Source organism: Syngnathus floridae, chromosome 17 (genome assembly GCF_059516105.1).
Source record: "Syngnathus floridae isolate MCC-2025c chromosome 17, RoL_Sflo_1.0, whole genome shotgun sequence".
Classification (NCBI taxonomy): domain Eukaryota; kingdom Metazoa; phylum Chordata; class Actinopteri; order Syngnathiformes; family Syngnathidae; genus Syngnathus; species Syngnathus floridae.
Window position 1 is genome coordinate 7192036 of NC_142429.1, and position 21193 is coordinate 7213228.

General features: G+C 41.3%; 4 protein-coding genes across 13 annotated transcripts in view; 1 reads left to right on the forward strand and 3 right to left on the reverse strand.

Moving 5' to 3' along the window:
* Nucleotides 1–4198, reverse strand: part of mrtfbb (myocardin related transcription factor Bb) — a 28946-nt gene extending 24748 nt beyond the window's left edge. For 3 of the 7 annotated variants that reach the window (XR_015853556.1, XM_088358816.1, XM_088358811.1), the window contains exon 1: nucleotides 4085–4184. The gene's annotated coding sequence lies outside the window, so the exon portion shown is untranslated. Of the gene's footprint in view, nucleotides 1–1183; nucleotides 3468–4084 lie in introns of those variants that run through there. The other 4 variants (XM_088358818.1, XM_088358821.1, XM_088358817.1 and 1 more) reach the window with 4 other exon arrangements.
* Nucleotides 906–10420, forward strand: igfals (insulin-like growth factor binding protein, acid labile subunit). Of its 2 annotated transcripts, XR_015853557.1 has the most exons (4): nucleotides 906–1471; nucleotides 7644–7715; nucleotides 9437–10213; nucleotides 10293–10420. XR_015853557.1 is itself a non-coding variant. In XM_088358823.1 (2 exons), exon 2 carries the CDS (start codon nucleotides 1550–1552, stop codon nucleotides 3284–3286), a length of 1737 nt encoding a protein of 578 aa, XP_088214949.1. In that variant the 5' UTR covers nucleotides 1127–1471; nucleotides 1545–1549; the 3' UTR covers nucleotides 3287–3504. The 2 variants fall into 2 exon arrangements, 1 of the variants encoding a protein (XP_088214949.1); XM_088358823.1 differs by lacking the exons at nucleotides 7644–7715; nucleotides 9437–10213; nucleotides 10293–10420 and adding an exon at nucleotides 1545–3504 and having other exon boundaries at nucleotides 1127–1471.
* On the reverse strand, nucleotides 4838–14577 carry unkl (unk like zinc finger). Of its 2 annotated transcripts, XM_088358810.1 has the most exons (14): nucleotides 14422–14577; nucleotides 12732–12941; nucleotides 12085–12261; nucleotides 11802–11935; nucleotides 11560–11695; nucleotides 11355–11472; nucleotides 11186–11270; nucleotides 10683–10837; nucleotides 10415–10592; nucleotides 10259–10348; nucleotides 9956–10186; nucleotides 9443–9618; nucleotides 9099–9356; nucleotides 4838–9033 (listed from the first exon to the last, which is right to left on the reverse strand). In XM_088358810.1, exons 1-14 carry the CDS (start codon nucleotides 14484–14486, stop codon nucleotides 8878–8880), a joined length of 2169 nt encoding a protein of 722 aa, XP_088214936.1. In that variant the 5' UTR covers nucleotides 14487–14577; the 3' UTR covers nucleotides 4838–8877. The 2 variants fall into 2 exon arrangements, with proteins under 2 accessions (XP_088214936.1, XP_088214935.1); XM_088358809.1 differs by having other exon boundaries at nucleotides 10415–10837.
* Nucleotides 14578–15331: 754 nt separating this feature from the next.
* On the reverse strand, nucleotides 15332–18888 carry gper1 (G protein-coupled estrogen receptor 1). Of its 2 annotated transcripts, none has more exons than XM_088357930.1 (2): nucleotides 18780–18888; nucleotides 15332–17524 (listed from the first exon to the last, which is right to left on the reverse strand). In XM_088357930.1, the coding sequence occupies exon 2, from the start codon at nucleotides 17253–17255 to the stop codon at nucleotides 16230–16232; it is 1026 nt and encodes a 341-aa protein (XP_088214056.1). In that variant the 5' UTR covers nucleotides 17256–17524; nucleotides 18780–18888; the 3' UTR covers nucleotides 15332–16229. The 2 variants fall into 2 exon arrangements, with proteins under 2 accessions (XP_088214056.1, XP_088214057.1); XM_088357931.1 differs by having other exon boundaries at nucleotides 15332–17519; nucleotides 18780–18851.
* Nucleotides 18889–21193: the final 2305 nt, after the last annotated feature.

The window sequence follows — 21193 nt, forward strand, 5'->3', positions numbered from 1 at the left end:
TTTTAAGATTTATGCTGTGATTGTATCGGCTGACACCTTTGTAATGGGATGAATGAGTCAGACAACAAAACACAAATATTTTGCGATGGGTTATTTTGATACGAGACGTCTGCCTATCTTACAAGTGTTTTTCCCAAATGAAACAGTTAAAAACATTCCAATCACCCCACATGTGCAGTTAATTTTTTTTTTTTTTTTTATTGACCTACACTTCTGTCTATATTTGGAACAGCAGCCCTGGGCTACTGACTGTTAACACACATCATAATATTCTCATGGCCTCCCCGACGACACACTTTTACCTGCTTATTTGTAACTTGTCACAAATGGGTCATCTCAGCTAGCTTGGGACCACTAAAAAAAAATTTGTTCGCCAATTTACCAGTGCATGGCAGTGTTGTTCTGTTTCTGTCGATACGTTTAGAAATTTAACAACTGAGGGAGATTTCGCAATTGCGTTTTGATGGAGAGATTCTCAGAAATAAATCTCATAATGTGTAGCCTTGATGCTTGTTTGTTCGGTATATTTACACGGTAAGTGGAAACATCGCAAGGTTTCAAAGGTGCTTTAGCTTTTTGCAACTTGTACTTGGATATCAGCCTAAACTCATAAATACAAAACAAACAAAAAAAAAGAGAGAACAGGGAACATTTGAAGTACTTCCTGCAAATAATTCTGCCAATTTTGTGAAAACGGTGTCAGAAATATTCTTGAGTTACAGCAATAACGACTTTTATCAACGACAACCTGCGTCAATCTGACGTCATTCTCTTCAGTGTCAATCAAAATCGATTGAGTTTATGTGCCTGGAAAACACAAACACACACAGTTTGTGTTATCGAAATTTAGTTGTCTTGTCCTCAAGAGCATCGCCGGTTCATGGCTAACACAACCTCTGGGTACAGAGGAAAAAGAGCAAACAAAAAGTTAGCCATTATGATTGCAGATTAGGAAACGGACCTCTGGACCTCTACGGTCATCTCGTCTCTTGTGCAAAGAAAACAAGAAACGAGAGAATATTCTTGACGTTATGAATTAAGGTCACATCATGACAAGTGTTTTTTTTTTTTTTTTGTGAATGGACAACGCATACAAAGTTGTTTGTCTTGTGCAGCGGGGGTTTATCTTATCTCTTGTGCACTCGACAGTATATCATTTACAATATACAGTTAATGCACTCACCGACAGAAGCAGTGAACACCAAAGGCCACCGAGACTAAGCCACCGATACCATTTCTTTATTTATCAATGACATCCAAAAAGAAGAACAACTTTTTTAGAAGAGCTTAGTTAGTCACGTGTGTAATCTGACTTTTTTTTTAAGACCGGTTGAAAGGAACTGAACACATCCGTTGGAAAAAAAAAAATGGTCGGGGTTTGCTTCAGCAGCCATCCAGCATACAAACGATTGCATAAGGTTCAGTCATTCCGCTGCTCGCGCTTCGACAAGCGAAACGTTCCAGGTTCAAGGTAAGCGAGTTTACACGACTCCTTTTCGGGACGCGTTTCACATGGTGGATTGAAGCAGACGCTCTTTCCACAGCTGGGATGCAAAGCCTTGCGTTGTTCTCGTTGTGGGTACTGGGAACATTAGCGGTGTTGCCGGATCCCACCCCGACGGCAGAAGAACCCATTCCGTGTTCCAAAGGATGCGCTTGTCTGTACGATGACTACAGCCTGGAACTTAACATGTACTGTAGCGGCCGTAACTTTACCCAGGTCCCGACGGACATGCCGAGAGCAACCCACTCTCTCTGGCTCGACGGAAATCTTTTCGCCACCTTACCGCCAGCCTCGTTCAAGGATCTCGCCAATCTGGATTTTTTGAATTTGCAAAGCGGTCAGCTGGCCACCGTGGATGCTCAGGCTTTCCGAGGACTCAGGTCGCTGGCTCACATTCATCTGGAGCGCAACCGCCTGCGTACGTTGCCGGTTAGCGTTTTCCAGAACACGCCGAATATCGCCTCCATCAGTCTGCACAACAACCAACTCGCTCGCATTGAGGAGAGGCTTTTTTCCGGACTCTTGCACATGTGGCTTCTCAACTTGGGATGGAACGCAATAGCGGTCTTGCCCGAGAACATTTTCCAAGACCTGCAGGGTCTGAGAGAACTGGTCCTCGCGGGAAACCGACTAGCCTACCTTCAGCCGCAGCTCTTCCAAAATCTTGGCGAGCTTAAAGAATTGGATCTAACGGGTAATTCCCTCAAAGTCATCAAGGCGAACGTGTTTGTGAAACTCGTGAAACTGCGGAAGCTTTACCTGGCCCAGAATCAGATTGTCACGGTGGCGCCGAGAGCCTTTGTAGGCATGAGAGCTCTCAGATGGCTGGACCTCAACAACAACAAAATGACCAGCCTTCATGACGACACCTTCTTGGGCTTGCACAATCTTCTCGTGCTGCGTCTTTCCAACAACACCATTGCCGGAATTAGGCCGAGGACTTTCCGTGATCTTCAGTTCTTGGAGGAGCTGCGTCTCAGCTACAACAAACTGCGTGCTCTGGGTGAAAGGATTTTTGAAGGCCTTGGACATCTGGAGGTTCTCGAGCTCGAGCACAACCGAGTTCAGGAGGCACAAGTGGGTAGCTTCACGGGACTCTCGCATGTGGCCGTCATCAACCTGTCGGGAAGTTGCTTCCATAGTCTGCCCAATCATGTTTTCAAAGGTCTATCAAAGCTTCACAGCCTTCATCTGGACAAAGGTTGTCTCACAAAAATTACAAATCAAGCATTCACGGGGCTGTCAAGTCTACGGAGACTTTTCCTTCAGCACAACAACATCTCCGTCGTGGAACGCCACAGCTTTGCAGACCTGGTGGGCTTACTGGGACTGGACTTGAGTTTCAATAAGTTAGAAGTTTTCACCAGCCACACATTTTCCGGTCTTCAGAATCTGGAGTACTTGCTGCTGTCCAACAATGAATGCCGCCAGTTTCTGCACAACGGAACCAAGCATCTCCTCCCAAGGCTACGCTACCTTGACCTGAGAGCAAACGCTTTGACAAATCTCACCCCGGATTTTTCAGAGAACATGGAGAAGCTTCTGTTGTCTGGAAACCGCTGGAAATGCGACTGCGGCGCCGTCTCGCTGAGGAACTACAGCTTGAGGAATGCGCAAGTGGTGCCTCGGCGAGTGGAGACGCACGCCGAGGGCGAAGAACCCGACAGCACCATCACTATATATAACAACATAACGTGCACTAACCCCACACGTCTAGCAGGTCAGGATCTGCGAGATATTGACGCCGAACACTTCCAAACGTGCAGAGCAGCCGTAAATTGATACAAGCAGCAATTGTGGTGACCCAAATCACTTTGAAAAACAAGCAAAAAAATAACCCATAAGAAATGCATTTGTATAATCATCTTGGTGACAAGCACGAGGACATAAAAATGGTTGTAAAATGACAAATAATGTCACATGCAAGTGAAATTGTGTTTACCTTAAAATAGTTTGCACTGTAAGTGCTGGAGTGTGCAATAAACGCATCAAAAACTGTACTCCAATCCCTTTTTTTGTCTTAAGACCTTGACTGTCAGCAACATAACAGTTCCAATCATACACCAAGCAGTTTTGTTTTTTTTGTTTTTTTCCCCCATTGCGCCTAATTACCAAAACGGGTACATAATATACTTGACAGTGATTTTTTGTATTATTTTTTTCAGTTGGCATTTTTTTATATTTAATTAAAGGATTTTTTTATCCGTACTTTATCCAGTTTATGTTGTTTAAATTCGAGAACTGTATTTGTACTTGGGCGAGACTTGTGTCCACTCTGACGTAAGTCGACGACGCCCTGTTCCGACTTACGAACAAACCTCGTCAGCTGTCATTGACACTAACACACAAATTGGATAACACTGTCACACAGATTATTTTAACCTAAATTTTGACTTTAACCTAAACTTGAGTTGATTATTGAGGGTGTAGTTTATTTAAATCTCATATTTTTCCGGTAGCTTTTCGTTTAGCTAGCTAACATTGTGACCAACAAAATAAAGGTTAAACTAATTGTGAGTTGAGTTAATAACAGGACTTGCTGGGGTGATGTTGTGAGATAATTTGTGTTTTTGAGCATACCTTGGCCAAGTTCGATCCGTTGCAGAAGTTTGAGAAAAATAACAAAACAATCATTCCGCGGGTGCTTCACGTCTGCTGATTTGTCCTTCCCACTCACATTGTGGCGTTCGAGACGAATTGTTCCTTTCAGATTTAAGACAGGTGACGTTGGTAACGAACGAGCTCGATAATTTAACATACACTTTTGGGAGTTTTCTTTCGAGCGTTCCTATAAGGTAAGGCTTTGGAAAATAAAAGCATGTTAAATTAGCAAAATGATTCACACAAAATTTCGAAAAATAGCTGAAGGTGTGTTTCTCTGAAGGTTCCTGAAAGCATCACGAAGACAGCTTTGACAGGTAAATCAAATCATTAACGCCCGAACTTTTTATTAAGCTAGGATGCGCCAATTAACATAATAAAAAGTCTTTAAAAGGAACTCTGCTGCGTTAATGTTTTAACCCTCAGCTGCTGAAGTGATCTTAAAATTAATTGATTTTCAACCAGTGCAGTGCAGTTAGGCTGCCGCCTGGTGGTAGAACGACAAACTGCAAGGAAACTGAAAAGTTTCAAACATTTAGAGTACTAAAATGCTTTTATGTATGTTTCCTTGAAGTTTTAATTTGCAAAATTAATATATCACTGTGGGAAAGCCAAAACGTGCTTAATACATGTGATTTTTCAAAATGTATCAAGTGTATTGAACAATTAAATATCCCTGTAAAGGACTATAGTCATGACTGCAATTTAATGGAAAGAAAATAATCAATCACATGAGATGAAAAATTAGTTTAATTGTCAAGATGATAAAATATAATCTTGTGAACTCTGTAAACCATTACAACACTTTAGTGTAACAATTTAACAAGTGTTAACAAACTAGCCATACACTACAGAATATATGCAGTACACAATCATTAATGTAGAAACTGAAAAATAATAAAGAAAAAAAAAACAATCTGGTAGTACTCTAAGACTTGCACCTATACGGTATGTTTGTGTTCACAACACAGATTTAATACCGACAGTAAAATTTTTGTGATTATCAGCTTGAATTCCTACATATTATCACAAAAAATATTTAAATATTCATACAGACTGACAGGAATGAACCCACTGAATCCAGTTTCCATTCAAGCACTCCAATAACGTAGAAAAAAAAAACACCTTTAGTGCTAATACATTTGTTTTTATTGAATAGCAGTTTACAACTAGATGCTACATCAAAATGAATGAACTGAGCTCCGTAATAATAAGATTCCAGTGACCTCTTCATTGAATATCTAATTTAGAACAATACATTCAATATTTCAGGGCTTCAAAATGTTGATAATAATAATAATAATAATAATAACAACAACAACATGTCTACAGTACATGGAACGGCTGGTTCCACATTCAGATTCTTTTTTTTTTTTTTTACTTCCCACAACAATCGTACTAGTAAGCCATTTTCAATTCCAACATGACACTCATTACACACGATTGCATAAATCTTCAGGCTGGCGTGTTCATAGCATTCAAAAACGACGACAAACACTAGACTAAACAACTAGAATGTAAAACAGATTGAAAAGTATGCCGTGTACAGTTCATTTACAAAAATCTTCCTATTTGGTGCTTTTTGTTTCCCATTTGGTGCCAGATTGATCTTAATTGTGTCCTTAGTAACTGAATATTGCTGTTCTTTTTTTAAGTTCCTGTCTTGTTTTCATACCAATCACACTTAATTGGCCTGTCCACTTGACTTATGTAAGGCACTCAATATTTGGTTCCTAATTCTGGGAAATTTGACCATTTTTATCTGTCAGGATAGCACAAATTTGAATTTTAAAAAAGGCACAAAAAGTTATAATAAACTGCAGTGCTTACAAAGTGGACTTCTGGGATTGTTTTGTTCGGATGAATTCGGTCTGTATCTGCCACAGATAACCTCATTTCCTGGACACTGAATTAAAAGCACCGAACAGTATCATAAACAATAGACAAATGAATAAACCAACCATTTAGAATAAAGAAAACTTCAAAAAAAAAAAAAAAAAAGTGAAGGTTATGTAGCCACTTCAGTAGCACATTCAATTCCTTCACCGTTCTCAACGAAACCCTTTAATCGCCCGTAAAAACACCATTAGTCGAGATTTGTCTGTATTTTTCAACTCAACTCAGGGAAAATTAATTGACTACTGCTAATTGACTATTTAAGGTGGTAGGTGATTATTTTCCTTAGCCGTTACCAACCTACGTTTGTGACTGAAAGAAAAACTAAAAAGTACAGGTCTTTGGTAAAACTGCAACAAACACGGGCTCAGGTGCGATGACGTTAAGAATAAAAGTTATTTAGCCGTTAAGTGAAATAGCAAAGGCCCTCCAAAATGGAATTCCACGTCTTACACGGGCATTCATTTGTGCTCCCCAACGACACGTGGAGTCCCCTTTTAAAGATGGACAATCTTTTGGAATTTTCGGACAACTACGAGAAACGCTTTGGTCGGTTACTCTTAATTTTGCATGAGACATCGTTATTATTATTAATTTTTTTTACAGGCAAAATGTTGAAGACCAAAGGACCTTGTCAAATTAAACAGTTTAAAAACAAAAGAAAAACAAACACTTTTGACAATTTACAGCAGTACAGGTCGGTGACATCATTCAACGGGCAGTTACCGAGATCCTAAACAAAAGTCATTCAAATGATTTGAAAAGAATTTGTGATGGAACTACATGAATACTTTTTACAATAGTTATTCATATGATTTTACGTTCGAATGGGTCAGTCGAACTACAGTCTGGCAGTGTGACACAATTACAGTCAATTATTATTGTCAATTTTCGTATGGCTCAAGCGGAAGCTTTTTAGGCTTTGTACATCGTGTAGGAAAATACAAACTGTATAGAAATGAGTGGATGGAACTCATCCATTCGAAAGACAACATTGTCTCTTAAAAAAAAAAAAGTTCTTAAGATTTAGTGCTGCGTTCGAGGCTGCCGGGAAGTCGGAAAGATACCGATCTGTGCTTGAGACAAGCTTAAATGCTTACGTTGGGTCTAAAGTTGTAATGCAAACAAAAACATGGCAAAAATCTGGACAAAAGAGAAAATATTTCGGGGGGTGTCAACTTTTTTACAGAATAAAATAAAATGAAAGGTAATTTGGGCTAATTTGTTGTTTTGGATGTTCGTAAAACTCGGGTGTGTTTTGATTTGCGGACAAAATGTCCGACTTCCCAGTTTTCTGGAAGGCAGCATGAGTCTCTCGTTTTAAAACAGTGGGTGGTCCTCTTTGTCGGGATTTACGATTGCTAGATCGCTGGTCCATTTTGAATCATTATAGCTACAGCCACGTCTTTAAGTCAGCAAATTTCTTTTGCGATATATATTTTTTTGTCCACTGAGCACATTGGGGAATGTAAACTTAACAAGTAGCTTAATTCAATTATACCTGGAGACACTTTCTTTTGTAAAGCGAGAGCGAGTGTGAAAGAGACGATTCACTGACACAGTAGAAGGTCATTTTAGACGGACTCGATGACGTTAATCATGGAAATTGTCCTAATAGATTTTTCTGTTTGCATACAGCCAGGAAAGAAAATCTCCAAAGAGCAAAAGCTGCACGGGAAGAGCACCGTGGCCTGCTTAAAGGACGCAGGCACTGGTAATGTTCCATTTAAAAAAAAAAAAAAATTCTAATTATCATGATTATGAGACTGGGCCTAAAATACATACACTATGGTCATGATGTTTAAGTCAACTTTTTTTTTTTTTGACACCAAAAACGAGCTTTTCTGCTTCTACAATTTGACCTTAAGGCACTTTTGAACTGGAGGCCGATATGTTCTCGAGGCTAGTTTCCTACACACGTAAAAGAGACAACACATGCTCCTCCTTAGAAATCTTTACAAAAAACAAAAAGTAACTGATTGAACCACGTGTAGCGTGTGTGCACTTTACACATATTACTGCTGCTGGTTATGCCTAAAACGCATCATAAATTTGCACTTGATTGTTTTTTTTTCCTTTCCAAAATGTATTTATAAACCTAACTATGAAAGTAGAAACTATTAAATACTTTGATTTTGCTATTAAATCTTAATATCCAGAATCATGCCATGATTTAACAACAGGAAACGTGAAATATTCCATTTATGTCTCACGGTACGCACTAAAAAGCATTAGCTTATATGTATACATTTATAGGTATATTTATAAAAAGTATGACTAGTTAAAAAACAAAACAAATACCTACGAAGCAGCTTAAACAAAATGTCTACATACCCTTTTAATAGTCCCATGTCAACAAAGTGCTTGAATTAAGAAATCTTCAGGAAATTGGTCAGAATAATTGCTTGACTAGCTGCATTCATATTAGCTAATATTTGGGGGGGGTTACTTAAAAAGGAACATTCAGCGCTAATACCTGAAAACACTTGATCATTTCGCAATACAAATATTTTTGTTTCATATAATATATATACGTCCAAGATTCACTCTGCATAGTGTTAAATTTCACAATATGTTCTCCGCAAAATACAAGTGAATTTTTTTTTTTCCCGACAATTGTTCCTCTTTAACTAAAGCGGAAGTGGATGTCAAATTGTTGCCCATTTTAAGTGCGTCGTTTTGCTCGCTGAAGATATTGGCCACGTAAAATGAGCAAAAACCTCCACATCCAAATCTCATGTACACGATTCGACGTTTTGATAGAGATTTATATGAGTCAAGCATCATTTCATTCAGCGTTTTTAACGATTCTATGAAATATACAAAAATTTGCTATCTATTAGTAGTTTCTTCTAAATAGTACCTCTGAGTGTGCATCACCACTTGAGTATTGTTGTTCGACAGTAGGGACATTCGGCTTTGCTGGACGAGCAGCTCTCGCATAGAACGTAATGTTGGCACGGCTGCAGCACGACGCAGCGGTCGCGCTTTTGGCAAACGAGACATTTCTTTGACTGAAGCAGATATATGACCTGGGGGAGGCGGGAGGAGACAAACGTGACCATTACGAACACTCCTAGCCGTGTTTTTTACTTACCCCTTCGATGGCGTCGAGGTCGTTGCGCAGCTGGTTCTTGAGCGAGTGTAGTTTGGACAGGGGCAGCTGGTCCAGCTCGCCGTAGCTGCGCAGGAGCGGCGTTCCGGGCGCTCGGCACAGAGCGTCAAAGTCGCCCCTCAGGTCCTTCAACTTGCGCTCCGTCTCGTCACGTTTCTGCTCGGCCAGCTGCCGCTCCGCCTCCGCCGCCTTGGCTTGTTCCTTGGCTTCGTGGGCGTCTTTCTGGCAGTTTTCGCACGCCTGCCAACAAATTTTTCCCAAATTAGGAATGACAATTTGATAGGAGGATTATAAAACATCATCCATTTTTTTTTTTCAAGGCGTACCTGTTTGACCTGATGCCAGGCCTCCTCCCACTGTTTAATTTTCCTCTTGGCTTCATCCAGTTCCCGAAAGAGACGCGAGACGTCGCCACTGGCCGTCAGGCTGCTGAAGACCGGAGACGGACTTGGTGAAAAACTGCCGCTCACAAAGTCCCAAATGCTGCTGGCGCCGTTTAAGCCTGGTCGGGTGGAAAATGGCAACAAACAATTTTTGAGTTACGACGACTAAAAATTCTTCAGTTGATATCCGTGGGAAGCGGTTGATGGCGCCACTAATCTCAGCGCAAAATGATTTATGTTAATGAGCTGACTGGAGTCAAGCTCAGAATATTTAAACTCTGACTAGCAGTTCAAATAAATAATTTTCCAAGCAGTGTTTAGATGAGTAAATATTAAATCCAAGGGAAATTCCAGTACCAGTATCTTCTTGTTTTACCGGAATAATATAATCAACTTTCCTTTCTAAATGTTACAAAGATTCAAACCATCTGAGTGCTTCTACTATTTCCCACTGACCTAAGGAATTCTGGGAAGAAGAAGTAGGCGTTCCCAGCAAGCCATGCTCGTGCTTGGCCAACATGTTAGCCGTGTGGTTGTGATGCGACACGACGCCAGACAGCAGTGACTGCGACTGCGACAGTGAGCTCAGCGGCGAGGTGGACAGCGACGATGAGGAGTTGAAGGAGGACGAACGTGCCAGCGAGCCGGGAATGTTGACCGGGGCCGAGCCACCGAGCATTCTTTGACCTGCGATGGGCGCGATGCAATAAAGCGGTGACTTTCCAGCCAAACATTATATTTGAATTTCTTCATGCTTACTTTCCAGCCCAATATTGTTTTCTTGTTCTTCTAGCTCCTTATCAAGCGACGCAACGTTGATGTCACAAAAGTTGAGGTCCAGAGCGGATCCTGAGTGGGGATCAGAAGTTTAAAAGGATTTTCTTTTTTTTAAATAAATATTTGACATCCTCATACCTATAACTGATTCCACTGTGTTGCTCCCGGGATAAAAGGGAGTGGCTTTTGCGTTCATGGTGGACAAGGTGGTCGGGGAGGAGCTGTCCGAGCCAATGCTGGAGGCCAAGCTGGACGTTATGCTGGAGGTGAAGCTCGACGCCAGCGGGTTCACAGCGCAGAAAACGCTATTTTGTGTCTGATTGGGGTCAAAGGGGGACATACAGAGTGCATGATTTAATTTCTTACAACCACAAAAAGAATATGGACACATTGTAACAGTACATACACTGGCCACTTGTCCGTTGCTGGTGTTGGAGCCGCCGGCCGTCGTCCACTCGCCGAGCGGACACTCGGAATACTGCTGAGAGCCCGGCTGGGAATGCGAGTTGGAATGTATCGCCGTTAGCAACGAGCTCATGGTGTCCTCGGCGGAGGGGATTCCTGAGGGGGAGACGTGACGGAATGAGACGGAGCCCCTATCTCAGGTGACTTTGAGCGAAAGCTAGCTGGACTGTTTGCTAGTCAACTTCAGAGATCTTTTTACAATAAAACACACGGGGGGGTGGGGGGGGCGCATCTGTACAAAACTGCTGATGCAGACATTTTCTAAGAAACAGGAAGTCGCCTGCAGACTAGAATCAAAGTAAAAACATTTTGTTAACATTTCGACATTGCCTGCGCTCTATTTGGTGCCATTCCAGTGATTGTATTTTCAAACTTTTATGATACTTTGTGTAAATTTGTCTCCTGTAATTTATTACTGTAAAAGTGCAAATCTGAATGACTCACTTTCCACGTGTGCAAAAGCACAAAATGGCCCTCGGGGACAGTAGCCGGTTTGCCGCATGTCGTTGCACTTGGTGGATTTGTAGATCTTGAGGGGGAAAAAAAAGAAGCAAAATTATATACTGTACTAACGTCAGACATTCGTGTTGTTAAAGCTAAACTCGATAGCCACCTCTGGGTGAAACTGCTGCTCCGTGCGTGAGTGGCAATACTGGCAGGTGTCGCCGCTTTCGCATTTGGAAGGCTCGCCCCATTCGTCGCCATGTTTCACGCTGGGGCACGGAGTTGACCTGTGGTGTGATGTCACGTGACAATGGAAAACATTGACCTTTGACATCATCTCCATATTCTAGAATAATATCGACTTCATTGCTCACCTGTACTTGTATTTACGCGGATTGCGTCTGCGGTCCCGACTGTTGTGGTAGTGCGGACAAGCGTAGCCCTGTCGGCACAATCTGGGCGGTTTTGTGCACTGTTCTGTCTTGTAGTTTGCTAAAACAAAGTTGGTGTCTAGAAAAGAAAAAAAAAAAAAAAGCAGGGCAAAGTCTCATCTTACGCACTCGTTAGAGATCAATTCAAAGTTAACAGTGCTTGAAATGAAGCGGCGTTTTATTACCTTGCCACCTGGGGTCCTCCGTCAGGGTCTTCTCGATCATGGCTTGGCTGGCTAACACGCCGGGCTGCAGGTCGGGAATTCCTTCGCTGGAGCCCAGCTGTCCATTCTGGAGTGCCTCTTGTGCTTGAATCTCTCTATTGACACATTTTTATATCATTTTTACACGATTACTAGGTGTCGACCAACTAAATGTATTGCACCTTACATTTTTGCCAAATGAATTTGTGTGAGAAAAGCCCCGCCCCCTCCAGCAAAACAGGTTAATTTCTGCTTTTGTGGTTACCTGATATCATAAACAGGAGGTCGGAGATCGTGCGGGCCGTGAGCAAAGGCGCAGTGGAGGCCGTTCTTCACGCAGTGCCCCCGAGCGTCTGTCTCGTGGATGCAGGTGCCCGTCTTGTAATAGCGGAGGTGGTACTTGCGCTCTGTGTCACCCGTGGTCCGGTGTAAATAAGGACAACTGACAGAGGTGGGCACAAAACAAAAATTATTCCAGACAGGAAAAAAAAAAAAAAAAAAGTCCACTGTGAGTCCAAATATATTGCATTATTAACTTCTTGCATGCACCGACTTTGCCATCTATCTCGAGTAGCAACAGTTGCTATGGCAACAGGTAAGGTCATACAAAAATAGCTGGCATTATCAGGGGCGGCGTAGTGATGGCTGGAGCTTGATTTTTTTTTCCCCCACTTGTTTTTTTTCTCAACTATAGGGCTAAGAAATGATACCATTGTGAAATAATGGAGGCAAATTTACAAACTAATATTTCAGTAATAAGCTAAAATGATCACCACGAAAATAATTAAATCAAACATAAGAGCATTTCAAGTTTAATCTCATACTATCCTTAACTTCTTATTTTTTTGTTGGCCTATTATTGCAAATCCCGAAAGCATCTCAGCATCGCCGGCATCTCAACCGTCAACTTACTCGTCTCCATCCGGGCAGATGCCTGTGGTCTCGTCGTATTTGGTGCAGTAGACGTCGGGGCTGTAATTGAAGGTGCCGTCCCTACGGCGGATGGGTCTCCTCCGCCTCTGGTTGAGAAAGTGCCAGTGGAAGCACGTAAACGGTCTATGCTGCGTGCACTTGTGCTGCAGGAACAGCGGGCACTGCTCTGTTCTGAACTCCTTCAAGTAGCTGAAAGGGACAATGCAATATTAACAAATTGACACACAAAAAAAAAAAAGGCAATTGTTTATTTAGGAACCTCACACTTAAACGGAGTATGTGAACGTATAATATAAATAGTTTGTGTTGTAGTGGAAAAATGTGAGTCACAATTGTGAGGAAAGATGACAGCGCTCATGTAATGAATGGTGAACACCATGTAAAAGAGCCATTGATGTTCAAGTCAAGCAACATCCTCATATGTTGATCAAAACCTTGTTATCAAGTTATATTTTTATTGTCAAACATCTCACGAAAGTCAAAATTTCCATTATGCATGACATGATTCTTGTCATGAAAAGTTTGTTTTGATGGCTTGGTGGTTGCTAACTGCCTATAGAATAGAATAGAATAGAATAGAATAGAATAGAATAGAATAGAATAGAATAGAATAGAATAGAATAGAATGCCCTTTATTCTCATTTTACAACTTAGTTGTACAACGAAATTTGGAGAGCTGCTCCCTTCCTAGTGCAAACATCACAAAATTTAAAAAAAAAGTCTAAAAGTCTGAGAATAAAAGTGAAAGATCTTATTTACAGTATAACTATAAATCTAAGAATGAAGGTGAAAGATTTTATTTACAGTATGTTCAATGTGGGTATTTATGTTAACATGAATGAGGTTTGTACATAAAGTAAATAATAGTTATTTCACGTAGTTTTAAAGGAGTATTGGTGTATTATAGTGGTGTTGTTTTCTCTCAATTATTTTATGAAACAAAGTTCTACTATTGATTATTAAGGCACAGTAGAAGTTAAAAAAAAACTTTTTGAAATATAAGAAAGCCTTCTTTGAAAACACCTTTAAAAAAGTTCAAGGCCCCCAAAGCTTTAATGTCTTTAAGGATATGATCAAAGAGTTAAACGGACAAGGGATCTTAGCCATCAACGTCATACTTATTTGACATTTTTGTTTGGTGGATATTTTTCTGATGCATAACGCCTGCCTCGGTTCATTTAATGTTGGCAAATTGTTTTTAAAAGACGCTGTGTTTTGGGTCACTGGCGTTCGCTCGCTATTCACGTAGCAGAATGCGCGCACATTCCGACGCAACCCTTGTGGGAATTCCTTGAGCGTACGTAAATTAAAGCACGTAGAAAGAAGACGAAAGGGGGGGGGGCACAAAAATAAAGGCCAAGCTGTTGACAAGCACACGGGGGGCAGCGAGCTAACAGCTCCTGGCTAAAAAACGATTGGCTCGTAAAGTTCACGGTGCAAAAGAACACGTCGACTGGGCGTTTTAAGAACTATTCCGCTAAGGGCCAACATATCAGGGAACATTAAAGCGCTGTCGTCTCAAGCCCGGAGACTCGCAGTTTTTTGGGGGCAGTCACAAAGCCTTGCGAAAGCAGTATTCGTAAACGCACGCACATACGCAAAGAGTTGTAACAAAGCGAGAACGACGCAGAGTCGCAGAGGACGCACACAGCAACGGTGCAATACTCACGTATAATGGGTTGGTTTCTCGGTTTGAGGAGACGCATTGGCCGCCGTTTTCGAAACCGACGGCATTTTCAGTCAAAACAATCAAGTGCGCATGCGCGTTGATCTGTTGCTCCAGCACGGCGAATGCACGTCGCTGACGAAGCGCGCCACCCAGTGGTCACCAGAAGATAATACAGAAGGACTTCAAACACGAAGGAAAAGTTTTTTTTTCTAAGTAATATATATTTCTGTTTTAGAGTATTTTTTGTGTTATGCAATAACCCCCCTGTTTTTTTGGATGGGGGGCGAAAATTCAAAACTTAACTCTAAAATTTGTAGTTTTCACTCACTCCCTCGATTGATATTAAAATAATGATGACATCATATAAGGACTTCTTTGTCTTGTTTTCCTTTCTCTTCCTCCAATTCTATTTTTTCCCTTTCCCTCTCATATGGGATTTAAATTTACAAATGCAATTATACTTGTAATCCATTATTCAGCCGCTGAAGTGCACCAAGTACCCTGCCTTGTAATTATGCAACAGACCGCCACAAGGCTCTTGTAATTGCTTTGGGACCCCCCCCCCCCCCCTCTAACCCCGCCCCATCACACAGACATTACAAATAGCACAATACTGTACATAAGTTACATAAGGGCAAAAAACTTTCTTTTGTAATTTCCCTTTTGTTTTTTAAAAGCAAATTATATATAAAAAAATAATAGCAATGTAAAGAAGCCACATGACATCACGTTTCTGAAGTCAGTACAAACTAATTCCCTCTTTCAACTCTTTCAAAAATTAAAATCAAACTTTGATGTTGAGTGCTTTCATACCATGTGAGGTCATGGATTGCTGTGGTGACTTGTTGTCCCTAAGTGAACATGACAGCATTGTTTTGGTCACAATTTTCATTTCTCTGGTCCCACAGCCCGTTAAGTCCACTTAAAATAGCTCTAATTAGTATTCATTATGCGGGACTGAGAGCAGAATGTCTTTCCTGCCCTGTAAAGACAACGACGCAAACATTACGTATAGCAGGAGAACGGACGTAATCATTTATTATTTTTGCAAGCCTCTTAATGAAAACCAGTAAAAACAGTATCCCCTTCCATGTTACTTTCCCAGGGCTTCTGGTCTGCTTACAGCTGCAAAAACAGTTTTGTGGTTTGGTACACAAACAATCATCTCAGGATGCTTGTCATGACAAACATGTTGACTGTCTGCAGGACGGTAAAGCTCTCATTTCATACCGTAACGCGATCACATAATGTCCTGTATAATTCTTTTTTTATGACATCATAATTCTTCAAAATGCTGAAAAAGTGCAATTGTTGTCTTTATTTCCAGGAATAAAATAAAAGAGCTGATGTCACCAAAACCCAGACAAATGTGAGGGGAAAGTAAAAGAGTTTTTTTTTTTAAATATTTCAATCTCTTTTTGAAATTGCATAACATGCTTGCTAGCCCTGATTAAATAATTTTTTTGACCCCCAAGCCATACTTTGACCACCACCGCACTGCTGGACTGGACATGTAAGTTGGATTACAAGTATTTGACGGATACACGAAGCAAATAAAAATGTGTTGTTTATGTGACAGCGTCCCCTGTGAATGCTACGCTACGCTAACATGTAGGTCAACATCAAATGCAAAATCATGCCGGGGGGATTTCTTTGAATATTTTCTTGCAGCATTTAGGCAAGGGAACATTTTGGTGTGGAGCTAAGATAATATGTACAGAATCCATCTTTAGGTTTTTTGTTCATAAAGTGAGCAGGTGACTGAATCCAAGAGGCGTAAATCCGAGGTATTGTTTCCCACTCTGTCCTTATACCTGCGTCACCCCAGTCCTGACCGAAGGTCCCAAATGGAGACCGACGGCAGACCAGCTGGCCTTCTGCTTGACAAAGAGCTTCAGCTTATCCCGGAAGGTCTCGCCCAGAAAGCTGTAGATGATGGGGTTGAGGCAACTGTTGGAGAAGGCGGCCAGGTTAACAATGTGGCCCGCCAGAGGATAGTCGTGCCACAGAGTGGCGGTGGTCCTACGGGCAGGGTCGGCCGTGCCCTGCAGCAGCTGGATGCTGATGAAAACGTTCTCGGGCAACCAGCAGATGAAGAAGACCAGCACCACCACCACGATCATACGTAGCGCCTTCTGCCGCCTGGCCCACAACCCGCGGTGCTTCTGCGCCCGCATGAGAATCCGGACGATCAGGGAGTAGCAAAGGCCGATGACGGAGAAGGGCACCAGGAAACCGATGGTCACCTCCAGCCATTGGATCTCGAAGACGTTGGCGAAGCAAAAGTGGAGCTCGCCGCGGTGCTGCGTCTGTACGATGGTGAAGGGCAGAAGCGTGGCCAGGATGGACGCCATCCAGATGAGGCCGCAGCTGAGCTTGGCGTGGCGCATGGTCCTCATCGGGCTGCAGCCCACCGAGCCGGCCAGCGCCACGTAGCGGTCGAAGCTCATCCACGTGAGGAAGAAGATGCTGCTGTACATGTTGACCTGCAGGAAGAGCGACATGAAGGTGCACAGCACGGCGTAGTCGTAGTACTTCTCGTTCAGGTTGAACACCTCGATGAGCGAGTCGGCCACCAGGATCAGGTCGGCCACCGCCAGGTTGACGAAGTACAGGTCGGGGATGGTCATCTTCTCGCGGTGGTTCAGGTTGACCACCAGGATCAGGATGTTGCCGATGAATCCGATGGGGAAGAGGAGGACGGTGTAGAGGCAGGATAGGAAGAGACCGATGGTGTAAGACTTCTCCGAGCTCTCGGTGGAGTTGAATTCGTCGGAAGCGTTGACCGTGACGTTAACGTAAATCCACACCAGGGAGGTGGTTTGCACTTCCATAGTGGCTGCCGTGGGAACGTTTTCGGATCACCTGACACCGCTACATGGTTGGAGTCCGTCAACTGGATCATCCATCCCGATGGAGGAACGCTCCGTTGGCAATTGAGGGGGACGCACTCCTGCCGCAACCAGGGAGCACCGCCATGACACCTTTTGGCCTTAGCACGCCTGAGATTGATTCGATGCGTCACTGGCCGCCGCTTTCCCCCCGCCGCTCCATCTTTATTCAGCCGATCTCGGCTGGAGACGATTCCGATGAGACACCTGAGCTAAGGAGAGAAGAGAAGATTAGAACCAACGCACCACAAATTAGGAATTTCTTTCCGAGGTTGGAACCAAACAGTATTAAGTTCACTTCTTGAGCCAGAGATTCACCAAGTAGCTGTTTGGAAAAATCTCCCATTGCTTTTTTTTTTTTGTTGTGTCCTAACGGGACGACAGACAAATAGGCACCTTCATTAAAATTCAAGCTTCAGGCTTAAGCAGATGCATTGAAATTCCTCCTCTAAAACCCTTTCGGCCAATTCCGGCTACCGCGTTGTCCATATGGCCGAGCTGAAAACAGCCATGGATAAACGTTTTGGGCGGTTATCCCACGATTATTAAATGCACAGCGTACGACGGCACAATATATATTATATTATCACTGTTGTTATTTAATTATGCGCTTTAACATTAACCGCTGTTGGTTGTCAGATGCTCCCCAGAGAAAGAAATCCTGATATCTGTTTGGCCAACATGACCTTTAACAAACATTCCCAGCCCGCAGGCTGCATGAGAGGAAACTCTGCAAAATTAATGTACTCTTATTAAGAGTTTTTAAGCGGAGCATCATGTATGCACAAAAAAAAAAAGACAAATTCACTTTTAAGTGTTGAAGCCAAATTGAAACATATTCCAGCAAAAATTCCAAGTCACTTTTTGTTGCTAACATGTTTCTTTGCACCGTGCTATGCTAACCTAACAAGCTTGGAAGGATTTGAATTTAGTTTGTATGCAAATCAAACATCACCCAGGAGCATGAGAATAAAACACCAACTAAAATATTGAATATTGTTAGCGCTTTTTTGTACAATATCGTCTGACAAAACAGCTGCAATGCAACAGAGAAATATTAAGTAACATCAATAAGGACATATAAAGTACGATACATGAAAATGACAGAAAGACACTTTGCAGTAGTTTCTATTTTTTTCTTAGAAAATACACACTAGACAATTTTTTTTGAGAATAATTAGCCAAAATCACAATCACATATTAATCTGAGTATATTTTGATAATCATATTAAAATCTGCAATTATATAATAATCATTAACAACAACAAATTTAGGGGGACAAGTCAACTAAAATGAAAATTAACTAATATTGCAACTTGAGTCACACAAACTAAGGTATTTTGAAGTTAATTAAAAAAAACTGCAAAAAAAAGTACACCATAAGTGTAATTTCCATCCAAAGTGCCTTGGAATTTCCTCCAAAAAAATCCCCTAAAATATGAATTATGGATCCAAAATTGCACTTACTTGTCCCCAAATTTGGTTCTCCTTATCCTGTGCCCAAGTCAGACAAGTGGAGATTATCAAATCTCATGTCCGTGATCCTCTGCCGCACCACCTGCTGTGAGTGCCCTCCACCCCCTTTTCGGAGAGGGGAGGAGGCGGGCCAACAACATGTCACTTGGACTTTTGACATGACTCCTCAGCTTCCCTTTTCTCCCATCTTTAAAAGTTACATCAATTTTAAACAGCTCCATCACTATTTATTAATATTACAGATTTTTTTATGTATAGAATTTCAATTTACCGTTCTTGTACACAGATTTTAATAACAATTTAAAAAAATACAATATAATTGGGCACCTGTCTGCGTCAATAAGGTGGACACACACCAGTATGGGAACATTAATGCAGATTGAATCAGAATAATACAATTAGAATAAAATATAATTATTCTATAAGCGACTTTCAGGACCCCTACTGTCACTTTACAGACTATTAAAAAAAAAAAATGTCGAAGACTAAATGGTCTAGTTCAGATCTAGAGGAAATACAAAAGAGGACCTGTTTCCAATTATGTCAGGTTTCAGTCCAGTAGGGACCCTGAATCAATAACAGTGAGTATTGCGCAATGACACTAAAGACTTTCTGTGATCGAATTAGCCTTCAGGCACAAGTGAAAACGGTATGAGCCAATATCTAATTTAATGCCTGACGAGTGACTCTTTTGGCACCTCCTAAAAAAAAAAAAAAAAAAAAAAAAAAAAGACTGGCAGTGCAGATTGCACTTCTGTCTTAAATCCGCTAGAGGGCCCTCTAACACAGTGTTTGATTGGAGTGAGCGCTCAAACGTTTGCTTTAAAAAAATAACAAGACTTGAATGTACAGTAAGTCAGTCTTTTATGTCCACTGAAATTATTTTCTATTTGAATGTATTTACGAAATACTTTCTTTTACATTGTCAATATGTGACGTGTAGAATTTTCTGCAGAAAAAATTAATTGATTTAATTTTGGAATAAGGACATAATATTACAAAATGGGGGAAACAGTCTGGACATTTTCACTGTCACCAAAGCTATAGTGTCCATAAAGATATACAATGCAGGTGCGCCTTATATACCGTCCAGTGACTTTAATCGGGATATAATGACCTTACAAGTGACAGTTGATGGAAAGTAATCGGGTTTAGGTCTGAGTGGGCGGTCTACACGAGGGGAGGTTCCAACCATGAGTCTCATCTGCCTCCACTTAAACGTCTGGAAGCAAACGATGACATCGCAACAACTCCAAGAGTTGCAAACCACACACAAATAAAGACAATCTCTCAACAGCATTTTTTTGTGTGTGGCCTTAGCAACAAGGAAAAAAATCAACAAAAGGAAGATTAACAAGGGTGTGGACGGTTGTGTTTGCTTTTCAATAAGCGGTGTTGAAAAGGGATAACGGGCATTAAATAATTAACTTAATCAATTAATTAACATTTCAGTCTTTGTCATTGATTCTAGCGGTCTTATGAAAACAGGTAAAGTAGGTTTGGCTAAGAAGAAATATCTTTGGTGTATACACTAGTTTCCTTGAGGACTTGAAAATGTTTTTCTTTGTCCTTATACTCTTCGTTGAAGACTACAAGCTTAAAATTTAATGTTAAATGTTCACATTTTGGATGTAATTCTATTCTTGACCACTAGATGGCGGAACACAATATATTCAATTTAATTTAAAAGTATTTGATGAAGAATTAACCCCAGAAGTCATGAAACGTCCCAGTTCTTCTTGAAATCTTTCTCCCAAAAAAATGTCAATCTCTCATAAATGACTTTACAAACTTTGTTTACTTTAATCGTTGACGTTTTCGAAAACGTTGTTTTTTTGAAGACTCAAAAATTGTTCTTACGTTAATAGAAGACTGTGAATCTTGACCTCGGGTGAAAAAAATAATCCAAGCAGACTCAAACACATAAAAAAGGCCTCATAAATTCAACTTGATGGCCAAACCAGACTTGTAAAACCAGGGGCCAATGTTACGGCCAGGTGGTCTCACGCTTTGCGAATGTTTCTGAGCCTTTGCTACCTTTCAGCGAGGCAAGAGGCTTCTTAATGAGGGAAAAACATCAAGAAAAACAAGTCTAACGTGTGCAATGTCACTGCGACCTTTTCCCCAACTGAGGATTCTTCATACCTTTTTTTTTGTTTGTTTCAAGACTCTGAAATTGAATTCTGCAGAGGGGAATGCAAAATTTAGGTGGAACAAGTTATGTAGAACTCTAATCATGAACATTTTAAATTATTACATCAGTGCAAAATCGTTGCCACAAGCACTTGGGTTTATGATAAAATCAGTCATCCAGTATATCGACGGGTTCTCGGCCCATATATAAAAGGATTAGCTCAGTTTGGGTGGCTGTACGGTTGCTAGGCAACAGCTCCCTCCAGGTTAGA